Here is an 18088-nt window from a genome sequence, read left to right on the forward strand (position 1 = left end):
TCAGGGCTGAGATGGGGCGGGGCACGTGGGGTAGGAAGCTGCCCCCTCTGTGAAGTGGGTGCACGGCTCCCCCAACAGACAGAGTGAGGCCCTCCCCAGCTCGGAGGGCTCCTGTGGGCACCTTGAAACCCCAGGGAAAGACCCCATGAGATTGTGGAGGGCCTAACACCATGGTGGGCAGCCTCAGATGAGGCTGGACACTGGGTGGAGACCACCACCATCGGGCGTAGGTGGTTCCCAGAGGGAAAAGGACTGTGATGCTGGACCCCCAAGGCCGGGAGCAGCACCACCTCTACACAACCCTCCTGGGCTGTGGTCCTCGGGGGGGGGCTTGGCTAGACCACCTTTGGCCATCCCAGCACCTCCAAAACTCCCCGTGTGCCCTTTACAGCCACCCCCTCCCTGCCAGGCTCTCAGCCGCAGCCTCTGGCCTCCGAGTTGTGTCCATCGTCCAACACTCTCCGCTGCGTGAACACACTGTTGTTTGTTTCCACGTTATTTAATTAATTAATGTATTGGCTGCACCACATTCAGGATCTTAGTCCCTCGACCAGGGATCGAACCTGCGCCCCCTGCTTTGGCACCTTGAAGTCTTAACCACTGGACCACCTGGGAAGTCACCTACCTGTTTATTTTTATTTGAAATTTCTTTCCTAATTTTTTTTTTCAACCTGAATTTACCTGCTCAGGACATTTGTGCTGTTTCAGGTTTCTGGTGATGATGTATCAGGGCAATCTTTTACACTGGTTTTCGCGGGAATGTGTGTCCATTTCTCTTCTTCTCAGAAAACCTGTGTTTTGCTTCATCCTCTGTAGCCCTTGGCCTTAAAATGCCATTTTAACAGGTCAGCACTTATTTTAACTTGCATTTTGCTAACGACTCAGTCTGCTATGTGTTTTCATGTGCTTCCTTGGCACCCTCTTATCTTCTCTTGTAAACATTTTCTCTACGTGGGCTTTGTTGGGGCAGTCCGAGCGCAGGTTGGAAGACAATTTCCAGACACAGAGTATCGCAGTAGGGAGGGAGCTCATTAAGAACAAAAAGCAGAGATAATGCGGGTGCTGCAAGCACAGCAGGCCAACCTCCTCACAGACCAGGGAGAGTCGACAGTTTTCATGGGTTAGTAGCCATTTTTTATAGTCTCAAGACAGAGAAAATTCCTGCTGGAAGATTGGCATTAGGTGATTGGTTAAGTTCAGGTGGTAAAGAATCTGCCTGCAATGCAGGACACCCGGGTTCGATCCCTGGGTTGGGAAGATCCTCTGGAGAAGGACATGGCAACCCACTCCAGTAGTCTTGCCTGGAGAATCCAATGGATGGAAGAGCCTGGCGGACTGCAATCCATGGGGTCGCACAGAGTCAGACACAGATGAGCGACCAACACTTTTTATTTTAGGGCGCTGTAGGGTGACTACTGGGGTGGGCATCTTTGCCTAATTTGGGGTGAGGAATTCTGCTATTGATGATCGGGGGGCTTTTGGCAATGGTTACAAAGGAGCACAGTCAGCTTCGGAGGTGACCTTGGCTCTGGGCTCTGCTTCTGCGGCCTTGGGACAAGGCCTTGAACCTATGGCCTTGGGGCAGGACTCAACACTCTGGTGTCTGGGGAACTCCTTCTCTGTCCTAGGTACAAGTATTTTATGCTTTGCAATTATTTTCTCCCTGGGACTCCTCACCCAATTTTCTTAGGAGTGTTTTTTGAGGAACATAGATTTTTAGTTTTGATGAAATCCAATGTGTCCCCAATGTTCTGTCTGTGGCTTGTACTCTCCTTTGGCTGGGGTTTGACTGTAGTATCTTTTCCATTCTTTACTTTCCATGTTTGCTTCTCTCTCCTGAGTAGCGTGTGTCCAGTGTATTTCTGACGCCATCCTTCAGTGCTGGTGTGTAAACTGGTGAGCTCACTGTCGTCGCGTTGATATCATATAATCACTGATGTCCTCAGACTGGCTTCTACCTCCTTAACTTACTAATTTACATTGTTCCAGCGTTTCTCTGCCTTCTCTCCTTTTTCTTCTAGAACGGACATCTGTGCATAACCCCAGTAAGAGAAGACGTTGATTGGCCGGCCGTCTCCTGTCTCACGTCCCCTGAGTCTGTCATCTGGACATCATCTAGACTGTTAATTCTGGGTCATTGTGGCTGCCTATCTCATCTTTCTCTTTGATAGCATTTCTTTTAAAAAGATAAGAGTGGGCTTGATGATGAGATTTGATTTCCTTTGCTGAGTGTATCTCTTGGGACATTTGCCTTTTGTTGAGCTTCTCTGTAATTGATTCAAAGGTCTGGGATGTGATGTTTCTGAGAATATGCTTGTGTTGCCCTCTTCCTCAAATGGCTGTCTGCTTGCTTCTGAATTGTTTTCCTCACCACTCTAAAAAAAGATTACTTGCCTGTCAACTTGCATCTGCAGTTCCTGTGGGATCATCTGATACAACTACCGATTGTTCTTCAGACTGTGAGACACGGTCAGGATCCCCTCCACCTGCCCAGCCTGCCGCTGGGGGTGCCGCCTGCTGTTTTGGCTTCAGTTCTGCCCTGAGATGAAGATTCAGGGGAGGCTCCCTGTGGAAGGGGAGGGAATCCTGGCGGGGAGGGGACAAGGGCTGGCAACACAGATGTGGAGAGGGTTCCCACTGTGGATTCAGGAGCTTTCTCTGCCGAGGCTCCTCCAGAGTCAGGAGAACATATGGTTCTGTGACATCCCTCTGGAGGGACTAGGGGGCCGTCTGTGGGTGGACCTGCCTGACACGGCCCTGCTGGGGAGCCGTACCGATGGCAGGGCCAGGCGTGAGGCTTTCTGCAGGGATGAGTCTCCTCCTGTGCATGGTGTGGCTGCTGCGGGGCTCCGTCCTTGAGGATGGAGAGGAAGACGGGACGCATGCCCCTGGTCTCACTGGGAGTGTTTGACGAGAGCCAAGTTTTGAGCTGCTTCCCATTGTCTGGATGGGATTTATGCTGGAGAACAGGGGTTTGAGGTGCTTTCAGGTTGAGGACCAGGTGAGGAGGGGGAGCGATGGGGAGCGGGGGCTCCAAACCCAGGCCACGTGCTGCCACATGTAGCTGTGAACAGGCCATGAACCTCAGCCCAAGAGACAGACCACAAGTACCGAGGGGGTGGGTTATAGAATAAGAGATGGAAGGCGAGCATTTGAAAGCTGGTCCTCTGCCAAGTCCCCAGGAAGCCCTTTTGAGAGCATCTAGAAGGGGCTGTTTGCACCCTAGATGGGCGAAGACTGAGGAGACGGTGCCTGGAGGTGGCAGAAGCAGGGAGCAGAGGCTGATGGCAGGTCCCTCCGCCCTGCAGGGCGGGTTGGGAGCCAGGCTGCTGCCTTTGTCCCTCAGGGTGGGGAGGGGAGGTGATAAAAGAGCCCGCCAGCAATTGATTCAAATGGAAACTGTTTATGTTCCTGTTGGCAAAATCTGGACACAATCTGAAAGCCCTTCTGCTTGAGATGAATGACTGTGTTGGGGGGTGTCTGTTGCTGTCCAGGCTGCTGTAGGCAGACGCGGGAAGCTGTGATGCTCGTGTCACCGCAGACGGGGGATGAGCCGCGACGCGGGAAGCTGTGATGCTTGTGTCACCGCAGACGGGGGATGAGCCGCGGGGTCATCCACTGGAAACCCCACACAGGCAAAACAGTGGTGAGGGCCCGGCCTGGGGGCTTCAGACAGGGAGGAGGGCTCCTCTGCAGCGTGTGCAGCATGTTCAGGGCAGAGACGCCTGGTTGATGGCCATCATGACGAAGTCTACAATAGCGCATGCTGGGGAGGCTGTGGAGGGAAGGGGAGCCTCCTATAGTCGATAGGAATGTAAGCTGGTCAGCAGCTGTGGAAGACAGTATGCAGGTTCCTTAAAAAACTAAAAATAGAGCTACCACGCATGCACGTGTTCTAGGTCGCCCAGTCATGTCTGACTCTTTGTGACCCCATGGACTGCAGCCCGCCAGGCTCCTCTGTCCATGGGGATTCTCCAGGCAAGAATAGTGGAGTGGGTTGCCATGCCCTTCTCCAGGGGATCTTCCCAACCCAGGGATTGAACCCGCATCCCTTGTGTCTCCTGCCAACGGCAGGTGGGTTCTTTACCACTAAGCCACCTGGGAAGCCCCAGAGCTACCTTATCACCCAGTAACCCTACTCCTGGGCATATGTCCAGACAAAATTCTAATTTGAAAAGATATATGTGCCCCAATGTTCATAGCAGCAGTAATATGATAGCGAAGACATGGAAGCAAACTAAATGTCCATAAACAGATGAATGGATAAAGATGTGGTACATATATACAATGGAATATTACTCACACATGAAAAAGAATAAAATAATGCCATTTGCAGCAACATAAGCGGATCTAGAGACATCATACTAAGTGACCTAAGTTAGAAAAAGACAAATACCATATGATATCACGTTTATGTGGAATCTAAAATATGATTCAAATGAACTTATTTATAAAACAGACACACTCACAGACATGGAAAACAAACCTATGGTGACCAAAGAGGAAAGGGGAAGGGAGGGCTCAGTTATGAATTTGGGATTAACAGACCCACTTTACTATGAAGACAGCCAATAAGGATCTCCTGTATAGCACAGGGAATTATATTCAATGTCTTTTAATAACGTATAATGAAGAAGACAAAAAAGAATATGTGTGCTTGTGTGTAACTAAGTCACTTCGCTGTACATCTGAAACGAACACAGCACTCCCCCAACCCTAGGCCTTGCTGCCCCACCCCCGGCCCTCCTTGTCGAAGACCTGCGAGCAGAGAAGCACCTGCAGGCGAGTGCCCAGCATATCTCTCCTCCCAGGCTGGGGCTTCTGGGCTTGGCTGTGATGCAACCTGGGCTGGGCCGGGGGCCTGGTCCAGAGATAGGGGTTGGGTAATGCCCACAGGCCCATCACCTAATTTCCTCTTGCAACACTGTGCGGGGCTGCAGGTGGCCCAGCAGGCCTTAGACACAATGTCCCCGGGGGCCCAGGGCCTGGTCCTGAAGGCCCCCATCCTCGGGTGACACGGGCACTGGCTGGGAACCCTGCACAGAGCGGAACATTGACAGGAGCCCCAAGCCTTCAGAGCATCGCAGCTCCATCAAGAGGCTGCAGCTCAGCATGACCCCACCCTCCCTGGTCCTCGTCCCTGTGGGCTGATGGGAAGTGGGGGGGCTAGGGGGACACTAGTCTGCAGAGTCAAGCCCCGCACACCGGGCAGGAGTGTGTCTCCTCCCAGTCCCGGTTCTGGACGTGGAGACCTGCTGGGGCAAGCCTGGCCCTCCAGAGACCTCTGTCCTCGGCCTGCACATGGCACCTTCTCCCCGGGTCCTCCGAGGTCTCCCCATGCGTGTCTGTGTCCTTCTCCTAAGGACACCAGCCATGTTGATTAGACCCTCCCCCCAATGACCTCTCTAACGACCCCCTCTCCAAATACAGTCACATCCTGAGGAGTGGGGGCCGGAGCTTTAACACAGGAATGCAGGGGACATCACTCAGGCCACACAGGGGACCCGGGCTCCCTGGGAAATTGGGAGAATCATCTCTGGCCCTCCTGAGTCTGGCTGAGTTCCCTCAAATGCACGCACCTCCCCATGCACAGGGGTCCCTCTGGACTCCAGGCTCTCCTAGAAGACACCTCGCAAATGGGTCCAGGCAAAGGGGTGCCAGCTCCCAAAGGACTGGGAACCGGGACCAGGGAGGGGCCCAGGGAAACCCTCACCCCTCATCCTCTGATTCTTTCCCAACCTCAAACCTGAGAACAAACAGGCCCTGAGCTGACCCTCCAGCCAACATGTCCCCAGACCCGTCCTGCCCTCAGAGGCTGTGGTCAGGGTGACACTGAGACCACACACCCCGGAGATGCCCGGGTCCCCAGTGTTCCCGTGGGCCCTGACTGCCCAGCCCACACACTCAGTGCTGGAACGTTCCTTCGTCCTGGATCTGGAGCCTCCATTGGCGTCAGTAACTGTGAGACCTCAGGGTCTGGGAGAGACTTCAGGAGGGTCATCAGCCCAGGTGCTGGGCTCCAGGCTGGGGAGCAGCCCTTGGTCCCTGGGGGTGACCGGTACCCAGAAGAGCAGGGCCTTACCACCCCGCCTCCGATTAAGGAAACCCCCTGGAGCGGCGGCCGGTCAGTGCCCCTCGGTCGCCTCCCTCCTCACTCTCTGCACACCGAGTGTCCCTCCCAATGGGACCCACTTGGGCAGGGGGCCGCCGCCCCCACCCCCTGCTGGAGGAAGTTGAGTTGAACCTGCCCCTGGTCCCCAGGCCCCCACAGGGAGAGGACCTACCTGGCCGCAGCACACAGCCCTGTGCCCACTTCCTGTGTGAGCTGGATAAATGGGCCCCTGGGGGCACGGGGGCAGAGATGTGGAAGCAGCTCAGAGGAGGCCACTCTCCCGTCCAGACCAGCTGGAACCTCAGGCTGCCCTTCCCGAAGCTGGTGCTGGGGGTCCAGCTGCCCCTCAAGACCGCCTGCAGATGCTGTAGCTGCTGCTCATGACCCTCCCCTGCCTGGGGGGCTCCGTGCCTGTGACCTCAGGTGAGTCCACTTCCCATGCAGTGCCCTGAGGGGTCCTGAGGATCCCAGGACCCGTCTCTGCACCCAGGATCAGCCCATCTGGGGGGCGGGGGCCTCCCCACTTCTGAACAGCTTTGCCTGGGAAGGTCGTTGTCTGGGTCCCCATTGGCCCCTTATCTTGCTTCCCCAGGCCCCGGCTCAGGACGCGAGCTGGTGGGCATCGTTGGGGGGTGCGATGTCTCGGCCAGGAGGTACCTGTGGCAGGTGAGCCTGAGGTTCTACAGTAGGACAGTTGGCCGGTGGATACACTTTTGTGGGGGGCTCCCTCATTCATCCCCAGTGGGTGCTGACCGCTGCCCACTGTGTTAAGCCGTGAGTATTCTGTGCCCCTGTCCCTGTGGCTGGCTGCAAGGAGGGTGGGGAACAGAGGGGGCTGGGGGAGGTGTGTGTGGGTGTCCACGGGCCCCTCCCCGGCTCTGGGGGTCCCCAGCCTCCTCTGAGTGGCTCCTGGTCCCTCTCCCCAGGAAAACCCTACAGGCTTCTGCCATCAGGGTCCAAGTCAGGCAGCTGAGACTCTATGACCATGACAAGCTGACCAAAGTGTCCAAGATTGTCCGACACCCCGATTATGACCAAATCATGTCTGCTGGAGGGGGCGGGGTGGACATCGCCCTGCTGAGGCTGGAGGCCCCTGTGAGCCTCTCCCCTCACGTCCAGATGGTCTCCCTCCCGCCTGCCTCGCTGACGGTCCTTGAGAGGAAGATGTGCTGGGTGACCAGCTGGGGCAGAATCACGGTTCACGGTAGGTTTGCGGAGACTTGAGGCGAAGGATGAGGAACTGGGGAGGCTGGGTCTTCAGGGAGAGCGGGTCACCCTGCAGACCTTTGGACCACAGGGAGGGGTATCCTGCGTGGTTCTGGACAGGAACCTTCTGGAACAACCTCAGGGGTGGGCCACTAGCTCTGGGTTCTGGTCAGACTCTGCCCCAGGTGTCCTGGGCTCTGACCCCCTCAGCCTGAGCACACAAGGTGGTCATCAGGTCATGGGGAGGAGGTCTGGGGTCACTGAGTATGGGTGACCTGCCGAGGTCTCAGGGTTCCTCCATGTTGCAGGGGGATGGGCATCGAGACATTTGAGAGTCATGTAATCAGACCCCAAATTCATGGTTGTGGGGACATTGAGTCCAAGGCCAGGGGCGCTGGGTCTGGACCCCAGGGTCAGGCTGGCAGTGGGTCCCCAGGCCCTCCGCAGACTGAGGGGAGCCCTTCTCCAGCACGGAGCTCACCCAGCCTCTCCCTGCAGCGCCCCTGTCCCCGCCCTACCACCTGCAGGAGGTGGAGGTGCCCATCGTGGGGAACCAGGTTTGTAACTAACACTATAGGAAAGTTGCAAACAACACCAAGCCAATCAAGGATGACATGCTGTGTGCTGGGAGTGAGGACCGGGACTCCTGCAAAGTGGGACCCCAGACTCACCCTCTGATCTGTCCACTCAACCCTTGACCGGGGGACCCGCCATCCCCACTGCCTGGGGGTGTGGGAAGCGCTTACTGAGTGGTGTTTTCCTGCAGGATGACTCCGGGGGCTCCCTGGTGTGCAATGCTCCTGGGTCCAGGTGAGAGTTGTCAGCTGGGGCCACAAGTGTGCGCTCCCCGACTTTCCTGGGGTGTACACCCAGGTGACCAGCTACGTGTCCTGGATCCGCCAGTATGTCCTGCTGCCCCCAGGGCCCTGGGCCTGGAGACCCCCAATCTTCTTCGCTCAGGGGCCCCTGGTGGTCCTGGGGAGCAGGCAGGGACCCCCGAAGGGGTACCGTGTGGAAGGGAGATGCGGGCAGTCAGCTGTCTGTGATGTGAGCCTCATTAAACTGTGCAGAGCTGCTCCCAGGCCATGTGTGATTGACCTGACTGGGGAGGGAGTCTCAGGGCAGGCTCCCTGGGCACAGTCAGAGGGGAGCAGGGTGGGCCCTCCTCCCAGGGCAAGTGTCCTCAGCTTCTCCCCCTCCCACCGCCGCCATCTGTTGCCCGCTTCTCTGAGACCCTGTGGCCTCAGTCCACACGTCCCTCCCCACCCCTCCCCACCTCTCCTCTCCTGACACCCGCACCAGGAGAATGGGGTCCCCATCAACATCTCTCACGACTCCAGCTGTTTCTTACGGAATGTGTGCCGTGGGCCCCCTTGGACAGCTGGTCTCTGAGGTTCAGAGGTGCTTCCAGGTGACACTGGAGGACGAAGGGGCCTGGGGTCTGGGAGAGAGCCCTGGGGAGTGGGGCCCAGCGGGAGGGGCATCCAGGGCCCCGTCTTCACGCTGCTCAGCCTCCAACTGACCCACCCGGCCCAGCCCCTCAGGACCCTCAGCTTTTCCTGAACAGAATGAGGTGTCTGTCCAGAGTGGATCCTGGCCACTCTCCCTGTGGGACCCAGGGCTCAGAGGATGAAGTCTGGGGCCCTGTTACAGTGTTCGGGGTCCTAATTAGTTTTAACTGGCTTCAGCTCAAACTGGACACAGCTGACTCCTAGTCCTTGAAAACAAACTGGGCAGATAGCTGATCGTTTAGACTCTGTGCCGATTGGAGGACCTGCACGTTTTTGTAGCAGCAATGACAGGAGCCTGATCGGTGAAATTGGGTCCAAGGTCGATGGACCTAAGTGGTGATCACCCCAGGTGTCAGCAGGACAAGCTGATTTGTATGTCTTGATGACAGGCTGTGGGAATACAAAGGGATCATTAAACTCTTTGATGCTTCCAAAGTGAACTAACGGTCAGTTGTAAGGCGCTGTAGGATAATTCTCAAGTGGAATACGTTTTGTTGACCCAGGATGGAAGAAGTATTCATTTACTGTGTCTGGGGAAGTCATTCCGTCTTATACGTGATTGAACTCCGATCTTAGGTTAGCTTAACTCTGAGCCTGGTTGTGGCTGTCAAGCACACATTGTGCAGCTGCTTTAATTATTAAAGAAAAGGGTGCATTGGTCAGAATTAAAGAAAGTAAATGCTTCCCTTCCTGGGACGCAGAAAGCTGGTGCTCCTTCCGCGATGAGACTCCCTCCCGGGTGCCGGGCCGTGCACTTGCTGGTCTGTTTCCTGTCTCCTGCTGTGAGAGACCCACCCGGTCCTGCCCACTCTGTCGTGGCTGCACCCCTAGCCACCACTCCTGCCTCAGGGCGACCCCGCGGCCTCCCGTCTGAAGGGTGAGAGGCTCCCAGCTCTTGGAGGCGGTGCCCAGCTGGGGCTCTGGCTGGACCCGGTGTGACATTCTGGGGACCTAGCACCCTGGAGCACCTAGCAGCAAATTCCCTGACTCAGCCCCCTGGCCTCAACCCAGATCAGCCCGGAGGACCTGACATCCTCCTCTTCTTCCTAGGGTCGCTGCTTTGGCACCGTCCTTGACCTTCTATTCCAGTCTTTTCCTGTCCGGGGCTCCCCTGACCGTGGAGGAGGCATCGGGGAGATGCTGGTGGTGCTGCGGGGAGGGGGGCAAGGGAGAGGGCCCCAGACCTCTACTCAGTTGAAGGCCACGAGGGGTGACTGGGGTGGGACTGACCAAGACGACGTGGCTTCCCCGGGAGAGGTGTCCTGAGCCCTGAGGGCAGAGGGCTGGGCTGGGACCAGTGCCCTCCCTGGCTTGGCAGAGAAGAGCAGGGATCTCAGTGTTGGCTCTTCCTTGAAGCCACAGCCCCCAGCTCGGTCCGCCTGTCCCAGAATTTCAAAGGGAATTTATCCAAGTCAAAGGATTAAATCCGCACCCATCCCCGGCCACCCATCCACCCACCCCCTTCTCCTGTGAAGCAGGCGCTGTTCTCTGAATTAGCCAGTCACCACGTGAATGTGACCCAGATATGACATGACTGTGTCTTTTCTGGGGAGATGTTTGCTCCCTTGGGGACCATTCAGGTGAGGGACTGGCTCCCCCAAGGTCCGTGTCTGGGTGGAAACCAGTCCCAGCTGCCTGTAGGCGAGCAAAGCACCAGGGTCTCAACGGAGGTGATGCTTGGTCCCCAGGACAGGAGTGGGGGCGGGGTGGGAGCAAGACCCAAGCAGTGGGAAGGGGCCAAAGGTCGGCGTGCTTTCCTGGGGTGCCCAGAGCAGGTCCCAAGGCCCCCCGGAGGAGCTGCGGGCCCTGGCAGACGTGGTCCTCAGCCTGCACCTCCTCTCTCCCGCTTGGCAGGGGTGGGAGGTGGCCGGCCCCAGAGACAGGTCCCTCCCCTTCCCCGTCTTGCCCACTGTCCTCTTGGCTGAAGGGCCACAAGGGCAGGTGCAGGCAGGGCAGCAACGGCCGAGGGGCCCAGAGATGAGGGGGGCTCTGGCGTCGCGGGTGCCTGCCCCAGTTGGCAGGGACACGGTTCCCTGGGCCCAGCGCTCCCTCAACGCGCCCTCCTTCTCTGATTTGCTTGGTGCCCGGACCAGGCAGACCCTTCAGGTCACGCAGCGGGCAGGGGAGTGGGGCGCACGTTTCTAATCTACAACCACGCCTGGCAGGGAGGGAGCGAAGCATGTTCCTGGGCTCGCCTGGGATCAGTCCTGGCCGCCGCCGGCCCATGTCAGATGGCGCCAGGGCAGAAGGAGGAGCTGGAGCTGCTGCCAGGCACTCGGCAGGTGTCCCTCCAGGCAAGGGGGTCTCAGGAGGGTGAGGGGGGCAGGCCCCCACCTTCCCCGCCCGCCCAGGTCTTCTGGGACTGAGGTGTTGTGGCCCCACGGCGGGCCCCTGGGATGAAGCCGTCTCTGGGCCAGGTTCTCCAGCACCCCTGGTCCTTCCAGTGGGGGGTCGCAAGCAATGGTACCCCAGCCCTGGGCAGCACTTCTGGGCAGTGGCCCTGGGGCGAGGTTGGGGCCGGACCTGCCCTCTCAGGTGCTGGCTTGCAGTGTCCCCCTGCCTCCACCCCCAGGTGTGGCTCTGTCTGGTGCTCCTCCTGCCTTCCTTCCTGGGAGACAAAGGTGAGACTCCAGACAGGCATTCTGCTGCCCTAGAGCCCAGGCCCCAGCTCTCTAGACAGGCTGCGGCTCCTCGGGGCTGGGTGTTCCCCAGCAGGGAGGCAGGGCTCCGGCCACACATGTCCCGCTCGCTCGGAGGTCTGTCCTGGGCCCTCAAATTATCTAGCTTTTCTTCCCAGCTCCACTCCTGGGAGATATGTGTGGGGTCACTTCCAAGCCCACCAGTTTTTTTTTTCCCAATTTTATTTTTTTTAACACCAAAAAGCATTTTGTATTGGGGTGTAGCCAATTAACAATGTTGTGATAGTTTCAGGTGAATGGTGAAGGGACTCAGCCACATATACACGTGTATCCATCCTTCCCCAAACCCTACTTCCAATCAGGCTGGCAGGTAACATTGAGCCGAGTTCCCCGTGCTGTACAGTAGGCCTTTGTTGGTGATCCATTTTAAAGATAGCAGTGTGTATGTGACCTTCCCAAAGTCCTTAACTAGCCCTTCTCCCCACACCCACCGGTTCTTGAAGGCTGTCACCTGTGCCTGGTGGGTCTGTGCGAGAACCCTCAGGTCCTGCTGCTTTTATAACTTTCGATGTCCTTCCCTGAGGCCGCTCAGCTGTGCGCAGCTCAGGAGCAGACAAAGATGCAGAACAGGGCCCAGCCGTCCTCACCCCCTAGGCCTTCTCACCGAAACCTGAGACACCCAGGAGACCCTCCTCTCATCCGAGCAAGGGGACTGAGGCCTCCCTGGTCTCCAGCCTGGGAACCACTCACCACCCACAGGGCCCACTGACATCTAAATTGATTAAAATTAGGTGAAAAGTTTAGTCACACAAACCGAGGTGTGGAGCAGGCCCTTTACCATGGAAAGTTTCAGGGGGCGGCTGCTTGTGGTTCAGAAGGTCGGTCACAGGCAGGAGTCAGGGGAGCCACCACGGGCCTCGCCCTGGGCCCTGTTATTGCAGAGGGGCCACCTGGGGGCTGCTGGGCTGGCTGCGACCATGACCATGACCATTCTCACCCACCTCTCAACCAGCGAGCGGCTTTGTCCTGGAGTCCCGCGTCGTTGGGGGTGCAGAGGAGTCCCTCTGCAGTGGCCCTGGAAGGTCAGCCTGAGAGAGCAGGACCACCACATCTGCAGGGGCAGCCTCATCAGCCTCCGGTGGGTGCTGACCACCGCCCACTGCATCTGCAGGTGAGTCCCGCTTCCCTCTTGCTGGGGCTGCACGATGCCACCGCCCCCGTTACCCCGGGTTCCGTCCCTGGTCATGGAACTAGATCCCACACCCTGCAACTAGGACCCAGCGCAGCCACATAAACAAATAAAAATGAGTGTATGTATAAAAGAAGAATTCCTGCCTGTGTGTGCTTTTGCACACTGCTCTCCTCAGGGGACCCCGTCCTGACCCTGTCTCAGGGTCAGTGTCCTACCTGCCCGAGGGCTCAGCTCAGCTGTCCTCAAACACTGGGAGGGGGCCATCCACCACCCCGCCCCCTGCAGAAAACACGCCTCCCCAGCTGCACCTGGAGCCCCTGAGCTCCGGCCGCCTGCCTGTCTCCTGGCACAGAACCTGTCTGCCACCCACCGCTGGCCTCGCCCTCTGCCATCTGGGCACCACTTGCCTGCTGTCCATCTGGCCTGGGAAGAGTGGGGTCCAGTCCTTTCTGCCCCCCGGCAGCAAGGTCCCGCCTCATGCAGGGCTCTGCACAAAGATGAATCATCTAGCCTCACGGCTGGAGTGGGCCCTGTTGTCTTTGTCCCCGCCCAGATGTGGCCAGCCCCGGGGCCCGGGCTGAGCAAGCAGAGAGGGTCTGAACGAAGCCCCCGAGCTCATGGCCCTCACCCCCAGAAGCCAGTTCTGATGGGGCCTACGCCACCAGACTCTGTCCTCACAGCCCATCACATGGCCCTGCTTCCCACACAGCTTTGTGAACCTGCAGGACCTGACCATCCAGCTGGCAGAGTCTCTCCTGCACACCAGCCCCCCAGGCTCTGTCTCCCAGGCCGTGCTCTGCATCATCTGACACCCCTCCTTCAACGGGAATGCACCTGCTGAAGCCGGCTCAGCCCTGCCCTTCTCCCAAACCGTCAGGCCCATCCCTCTGGCCTCGGCAGGCTCCTCCTTCCCACCAGGCACCCTCTGCTGGGTGACCGGCTGGGGGGACATCAGGCAGGATGGAGGGTGAGAGGCCGGGGCGGGGGTGGAGGGGGCAGCCCTGCGGTGGAGCCGGCCGTGTGCAGGGTGATGAGTTGCTCGCGGCCTCTCTGCGAGTTCCTGTCCCCAAGTGCCTGGTCCTGCATCGCCGCTCACCTCACTGCCCACTTGGGTCAGGCATCTGCCTCACTGTGCAGGGTAGGGCTCACCCCTGAGGGCGGGCACGGCCACACTCCCCACCCGCAGGCCCTGAGGGCCCCTCCCTGATGCCCAGTCTTCTGCAGTGGCCCTGCCAGAGCTCCACAGAGTACAGGAGGTGGAAGTGCATGTTGTCAGCCTGCAGAGCTGCCGCAGGCTCTACCGTCCAGAGCCCATCACCAAGGAGATGCTGTGTGCTGGCCACTTCCAGGGCCAGAAGGTCTTCTGCAAGGTCAGGCCTGCCATTGGCGCTCCTTTCCCAATCCTCCATGGAGTCTGGGGAGCCACTGGACCCCTCCGGGCCTGTTTCCTACTAAGCACAGTGGGGTGAGGAAGCAGAGCCTCGTTTACAGGGAGTCTGTGACATGCCTCCTCCGTGCTTAGCATGTCCACCCTTTTATCTTAAGTGACCCCGAGAGGCAGGCTGGGTCCTGGACTTGGGGCAGGGGAGACACATCACCATCTCACTCCACCAGGTGGAGGGCTTTGTCTCGCCCCCGAGGTGGAATGGTGTCTGGTGGAGCCGGAGCTTGATGGATGCTTGTTACAAGAATGAGTCTGGAGTCAACCTGACAATAAACAGCCAGAGAACTTGAGCTCTGGCTGGCGCAGGGAGATGAGCAGGTGCTGCAAAGACTCAGAGGGTCGGAATCCAGGCTCAGAGAGGCCACGCAACTTGTAAGGGGGGCGGCGTGCATCAGGGGAAGCATCCAGGCTTGGAATAATAATAAAGGTGACTGAATCTCAGTGATGCTGTAACCTAGCTGTGTGACCGTTAGCAAGTTGCTTAACCTCTCTGAGCCTCAGAGGCCTCAAAAAAAAAAAAAAAGAGGCAGATAGAGCTGCTATGCAGGGCTGCCAACAAGACAGATCAAGAATGGAGCTCCTGCCTGGACACCTGAAGCCCCAAAGAGCTTGCCTTGTGTGCCCCCACCCCTGCCTTGGCACCCGGCCCCTCTCAGTCCCTGTGCTCCCCGAAGTCAGCCTCGGCCGTGAGCCCCCGGACCTGTCTGCTCTTCTTGCTTCTTCCAAGGTGACTCTGGAGGCCCCCTGGTCTGCCTGCTCCGGGACCAGCGCTGGGTGCAGGTGGCAGTGGTGAGCTTCAGCGGGGGCTGCGCTGAGCCCAGCTGCCCCGGCATGTGCTCCAGGGTCTCTGCCTACCAGCCCTGGATCCGCGCCACATCCTCCTGCAGAGACATCTGCGCAGGGGCTGACCCCTCCCCAGGGCGCAGCCTGCCCTTCTCTTGTCATCTCTTCCGTCTCTGTGGGGCTCTTCCCTGCTTGGCCTTGCTGTCCCGCCTGTCCCCCTCTCCACCCTGACCCCCATGTGACCAGTGGATGGAAGATAGCCAGGGCATGCAGGCGGCTTGACTTGTTTAAGGCAAGGAGCTGGGTCAGGAGGGAAGCACAAGGTTGCTGGGCCCTGGGGGTGGCCTCGGGGACCCTGGGGGCCTGGGGGCAGCCAGCACCCTCACACCAACACCAGATGCTTGGTAGCCTGCTCCTCTGGCCTGTTCACTTGAACTGTCATGGAGGTGGGAGCTGCAGGACCACATGTCCTAAGCGGACATCCCCAGGGGGGGTTCTTGCGCCCGTGGTTTGGGGTGTCTTTGGCGGGGGAAGGGGGCAGGCTGTGGTAGTGTTTGCTCTCAGAGCAGTGGCCTGGGGCTCACCCTGGTCTGGAAAGCCAGTGTCTCTTGTTTAAAAGGCAGGTATGCCTGGAAAATCCCATGGACGGAGGAGCCTGGTAGGCTACAGTCCATGGGGTCGCTAAGAGTTGGACACGACTGAGCGACTTCACTTTCACTTTTCCCTTTCATGCACTGGAGAAGGAAATGGCAACCCACTCCAGTATTCTTGCCTGGAGAATCCTAGGGACAGCGGAGCCTGGTGGGCTGCCATCTATGGGGTCGCACAGAGTCGGACATGACTGAAGCAACTTAGCAATGACTTTTTCATTCTTTTTGAGTCTCTCCATGAGTCTGGCTCTTCTCTGCACAGGGACCCCTGTAGAGTGAGCCCGCAGCCTCCAGTGTAGGTGTGGCTGGGTGGTAGGGAATTGGGCCTACCCCCCACCCTGGCCCCTGCCTTGTTCCACTGTCTAGGGATTTCCCACCCAAACCGAAGAGCTCAGCCCATCCAGGCCGCAGGGTGTGAGCGGTGATGCAACTCCCTGTCGCCAGTGCCCTAGACCCTCGTTCCAAGTCTCACTGTCCAGCCACGAGAAGGGAGCCGAGAGCCCAGAGCACTGGTGTCCGCATGTCAGGCCCTCCCATCCTGGCTGGCCCTGAGTGGCTCCTGGTACACACTGGGTCCAGGGAGCCCAGCTGGGAAGGCGTTCCCAGCCCCTCTTCCTGCCTGCCCTCTGACCACTCCCTGGCTAGGAAGAGGGTCCGAGGGGACTTTCCTCTGTTCGGAGAGGGGGTGGAGCAGGCAGGATCCCAGCTTCTGGGTGCAGACACAGCCGGAAGGGGCCTGGAGGGGGCCTGGAGGGGGTGTTGTGGCCTGGAGTCGCTTGGTGGAACCCTGCTTCCTGTCCGCGTCTCAGAGGCCACCTGTGTGGAGAGTCGACCCCACTGCTGCAGCCTGTTCTGGCCTGGGAAGGCCTGTCCCCTCACTGGAGGGGTCCAGGGTCATTGTCGAAAGTCTGCCGGGACCCCATCCCCCAGCAAACCTAAAACCTGTGGCAGAGAGTCTGGATTCCTGCAGCTGCACAGCTAGCTTGCCCTTGGCATCCCATCCCTGGAAAAAGGCCCTGAGAGCCCACGTCTCTGCTGTGTGCCGTGTGGCCTGGGGAGCTCCCTCCTTCTGTGCCCCTGGCAGAGAGGACCTGTCACCTCCCTTTGTCCCCATGTGGACACTGTCACATGGCAGCAAGTGACCAACTCAGCAGGACTAGGTCAGACCCCAAGCATCTTGGCTGCAAAGACTTTTCTTCCCAACTGGGCAGGGATTGGAGCCAGTGCCACCCCCTCCAGGAAGCCCTCCCTGGTTCCTGCTGGGCACACTGTCTCCCCTCCTCTATCCTCCAGGACCCTAGTCTTTGGGGTTCCTCAGGAGGGTGTCATTTTGAGGCCCAGACTGAGCCCCATGGAGACAGCTCAGGCCCTGCGACTGGTGTCTCTGTGCCCAACCATCCCCGGGTCCCACGGGCCCCACCACAGATCAGATGGGCACAGCCCCAGCTGCTTGGCCTGGAGCAGCCCCTTCCTAACCATCCTCTGTCTGGCCAGGGCCTGATGACTGAGGTGATTAGGCCCCTGGGAGGGGCTGGGACTTTCCTGCCCACCTTCCTGCTCCAGCCCCCTGCCCAGCTCCTAAGTGCAGGCTATAGGCCCTCTGAGATGCTTGAGGTCAGCGGCCCCTTCTTAGGCGTGGGGGAGATGAGACATGCACGTACTACATTTGTGATGAAAAATCATTTGAGACCAAGACGGAGAATGAGCAGCCTCGGCACCTCCCCCAGTGTGTGGCTTCAAGTCAGAGTCAGAAGTTGAGAGTCTGGCTGCAGATCAGGGCCTGACCACAAGGTGGACCCCAGTGCCCCTTGGCCGCCCAGCCTCGGCGGGGCTGCAGGGCCCGAAGTTGGTGGGTCAGGGAAGGACTGGGAAATGCAAAGGCGGTCTTGCCTCCATGGTTCTGGAATCTCACCCGACATGGAATCAGTCCTAGAGGATTAACGTCAAAATATGTCCACATGTGTGAGTGCGCACACGTATCTGGGCGTGCATATGCAACAGTTCAAATCCTCAATCTGTAAACACAAACACCTCCAACTTTACAAAGCCAACAAAAACAATTTTCAACAACTGCGAAAGTGTTAATGCAGTCATTTCATTGAAAACCTCAAGGTGACGGGAGGAACCTGAGGACTCCAAGCCTCCCTGCCAGGGAGACTCAGAGCTGCTGGAGGAGATGGTCCTTAAGGCAAACACTGGAGCATTCAGTCCCCACACCCAAGCAATGAGATAAATGCAATCTGCAAAATAAAGCAGCCAAAGGATGCTACTCTTTACAATAATTTAAAATATTGAGTATTGATTATGCCTTTACTCCTTCAACATAGTACGCGTGTGTGCGTGCTAGGTCGCTCCAGTCATATCCGACTCTTTGCAATGCCATGGACTGTAGCCTGCCAGGCTCCTCTGCCCATGAGATTCTCCAGGCAAGAATACTGGAGTGGGTTGCCATGCCGTCCTCCAGGGGTATCTTCCCGACCTAGGGATGGAACCTGCCTCTCTTATGTTCTGCATCGGTAGGTGGATTCTTTACCACTAGCGCCACCTGGCC

At 58.2% G+C, this 18088-nt stretch overlaps 1 protein-coding gene across 1 annotated transcript; it reads left to right on the plus strand.

Moving 5' to 3' along the window:
• Positions 1 to 6474: 6474 nt before the first annotated feature.
• LOC145530928 (mastin-like) lies at positions 6475 to 10095 on the plus strand. Its single transcript, XM_081552275.1, is given in 9 exon segments — positions 6475 to 6535; positions 6705 to 6829; positions 6831 to 6886; positions 7039 to 7316; positions 7817 to 7971; positions 8085 to 8109; positions 8112 to 8365; positions 9661 to 9762; positions 9880 to 10095. Coding segments are annotated over 9 exon segments (1272 nt in total).
• The last annotated feature ends 7993 nt before the right edge of the window (positions 10096 to 18088 follow it).

The sequence above is a fragment of the Giraffa tippelskirchi genome, chromosome 13 (genome assembly GCF_054371585.1).
Source record: "Giraffa tippelskirchi isolate mGirTip1 chromosome 13, T2T-mGirTip1v1.2.pri, whole genome shotgun sequence".
Lineage (NCBI taxonomy): Eukaryota > Metazoa > Chordata > Mammalia > Artiodactyla > Giraffidae > Giraffa > Giraffa tippelskirchi.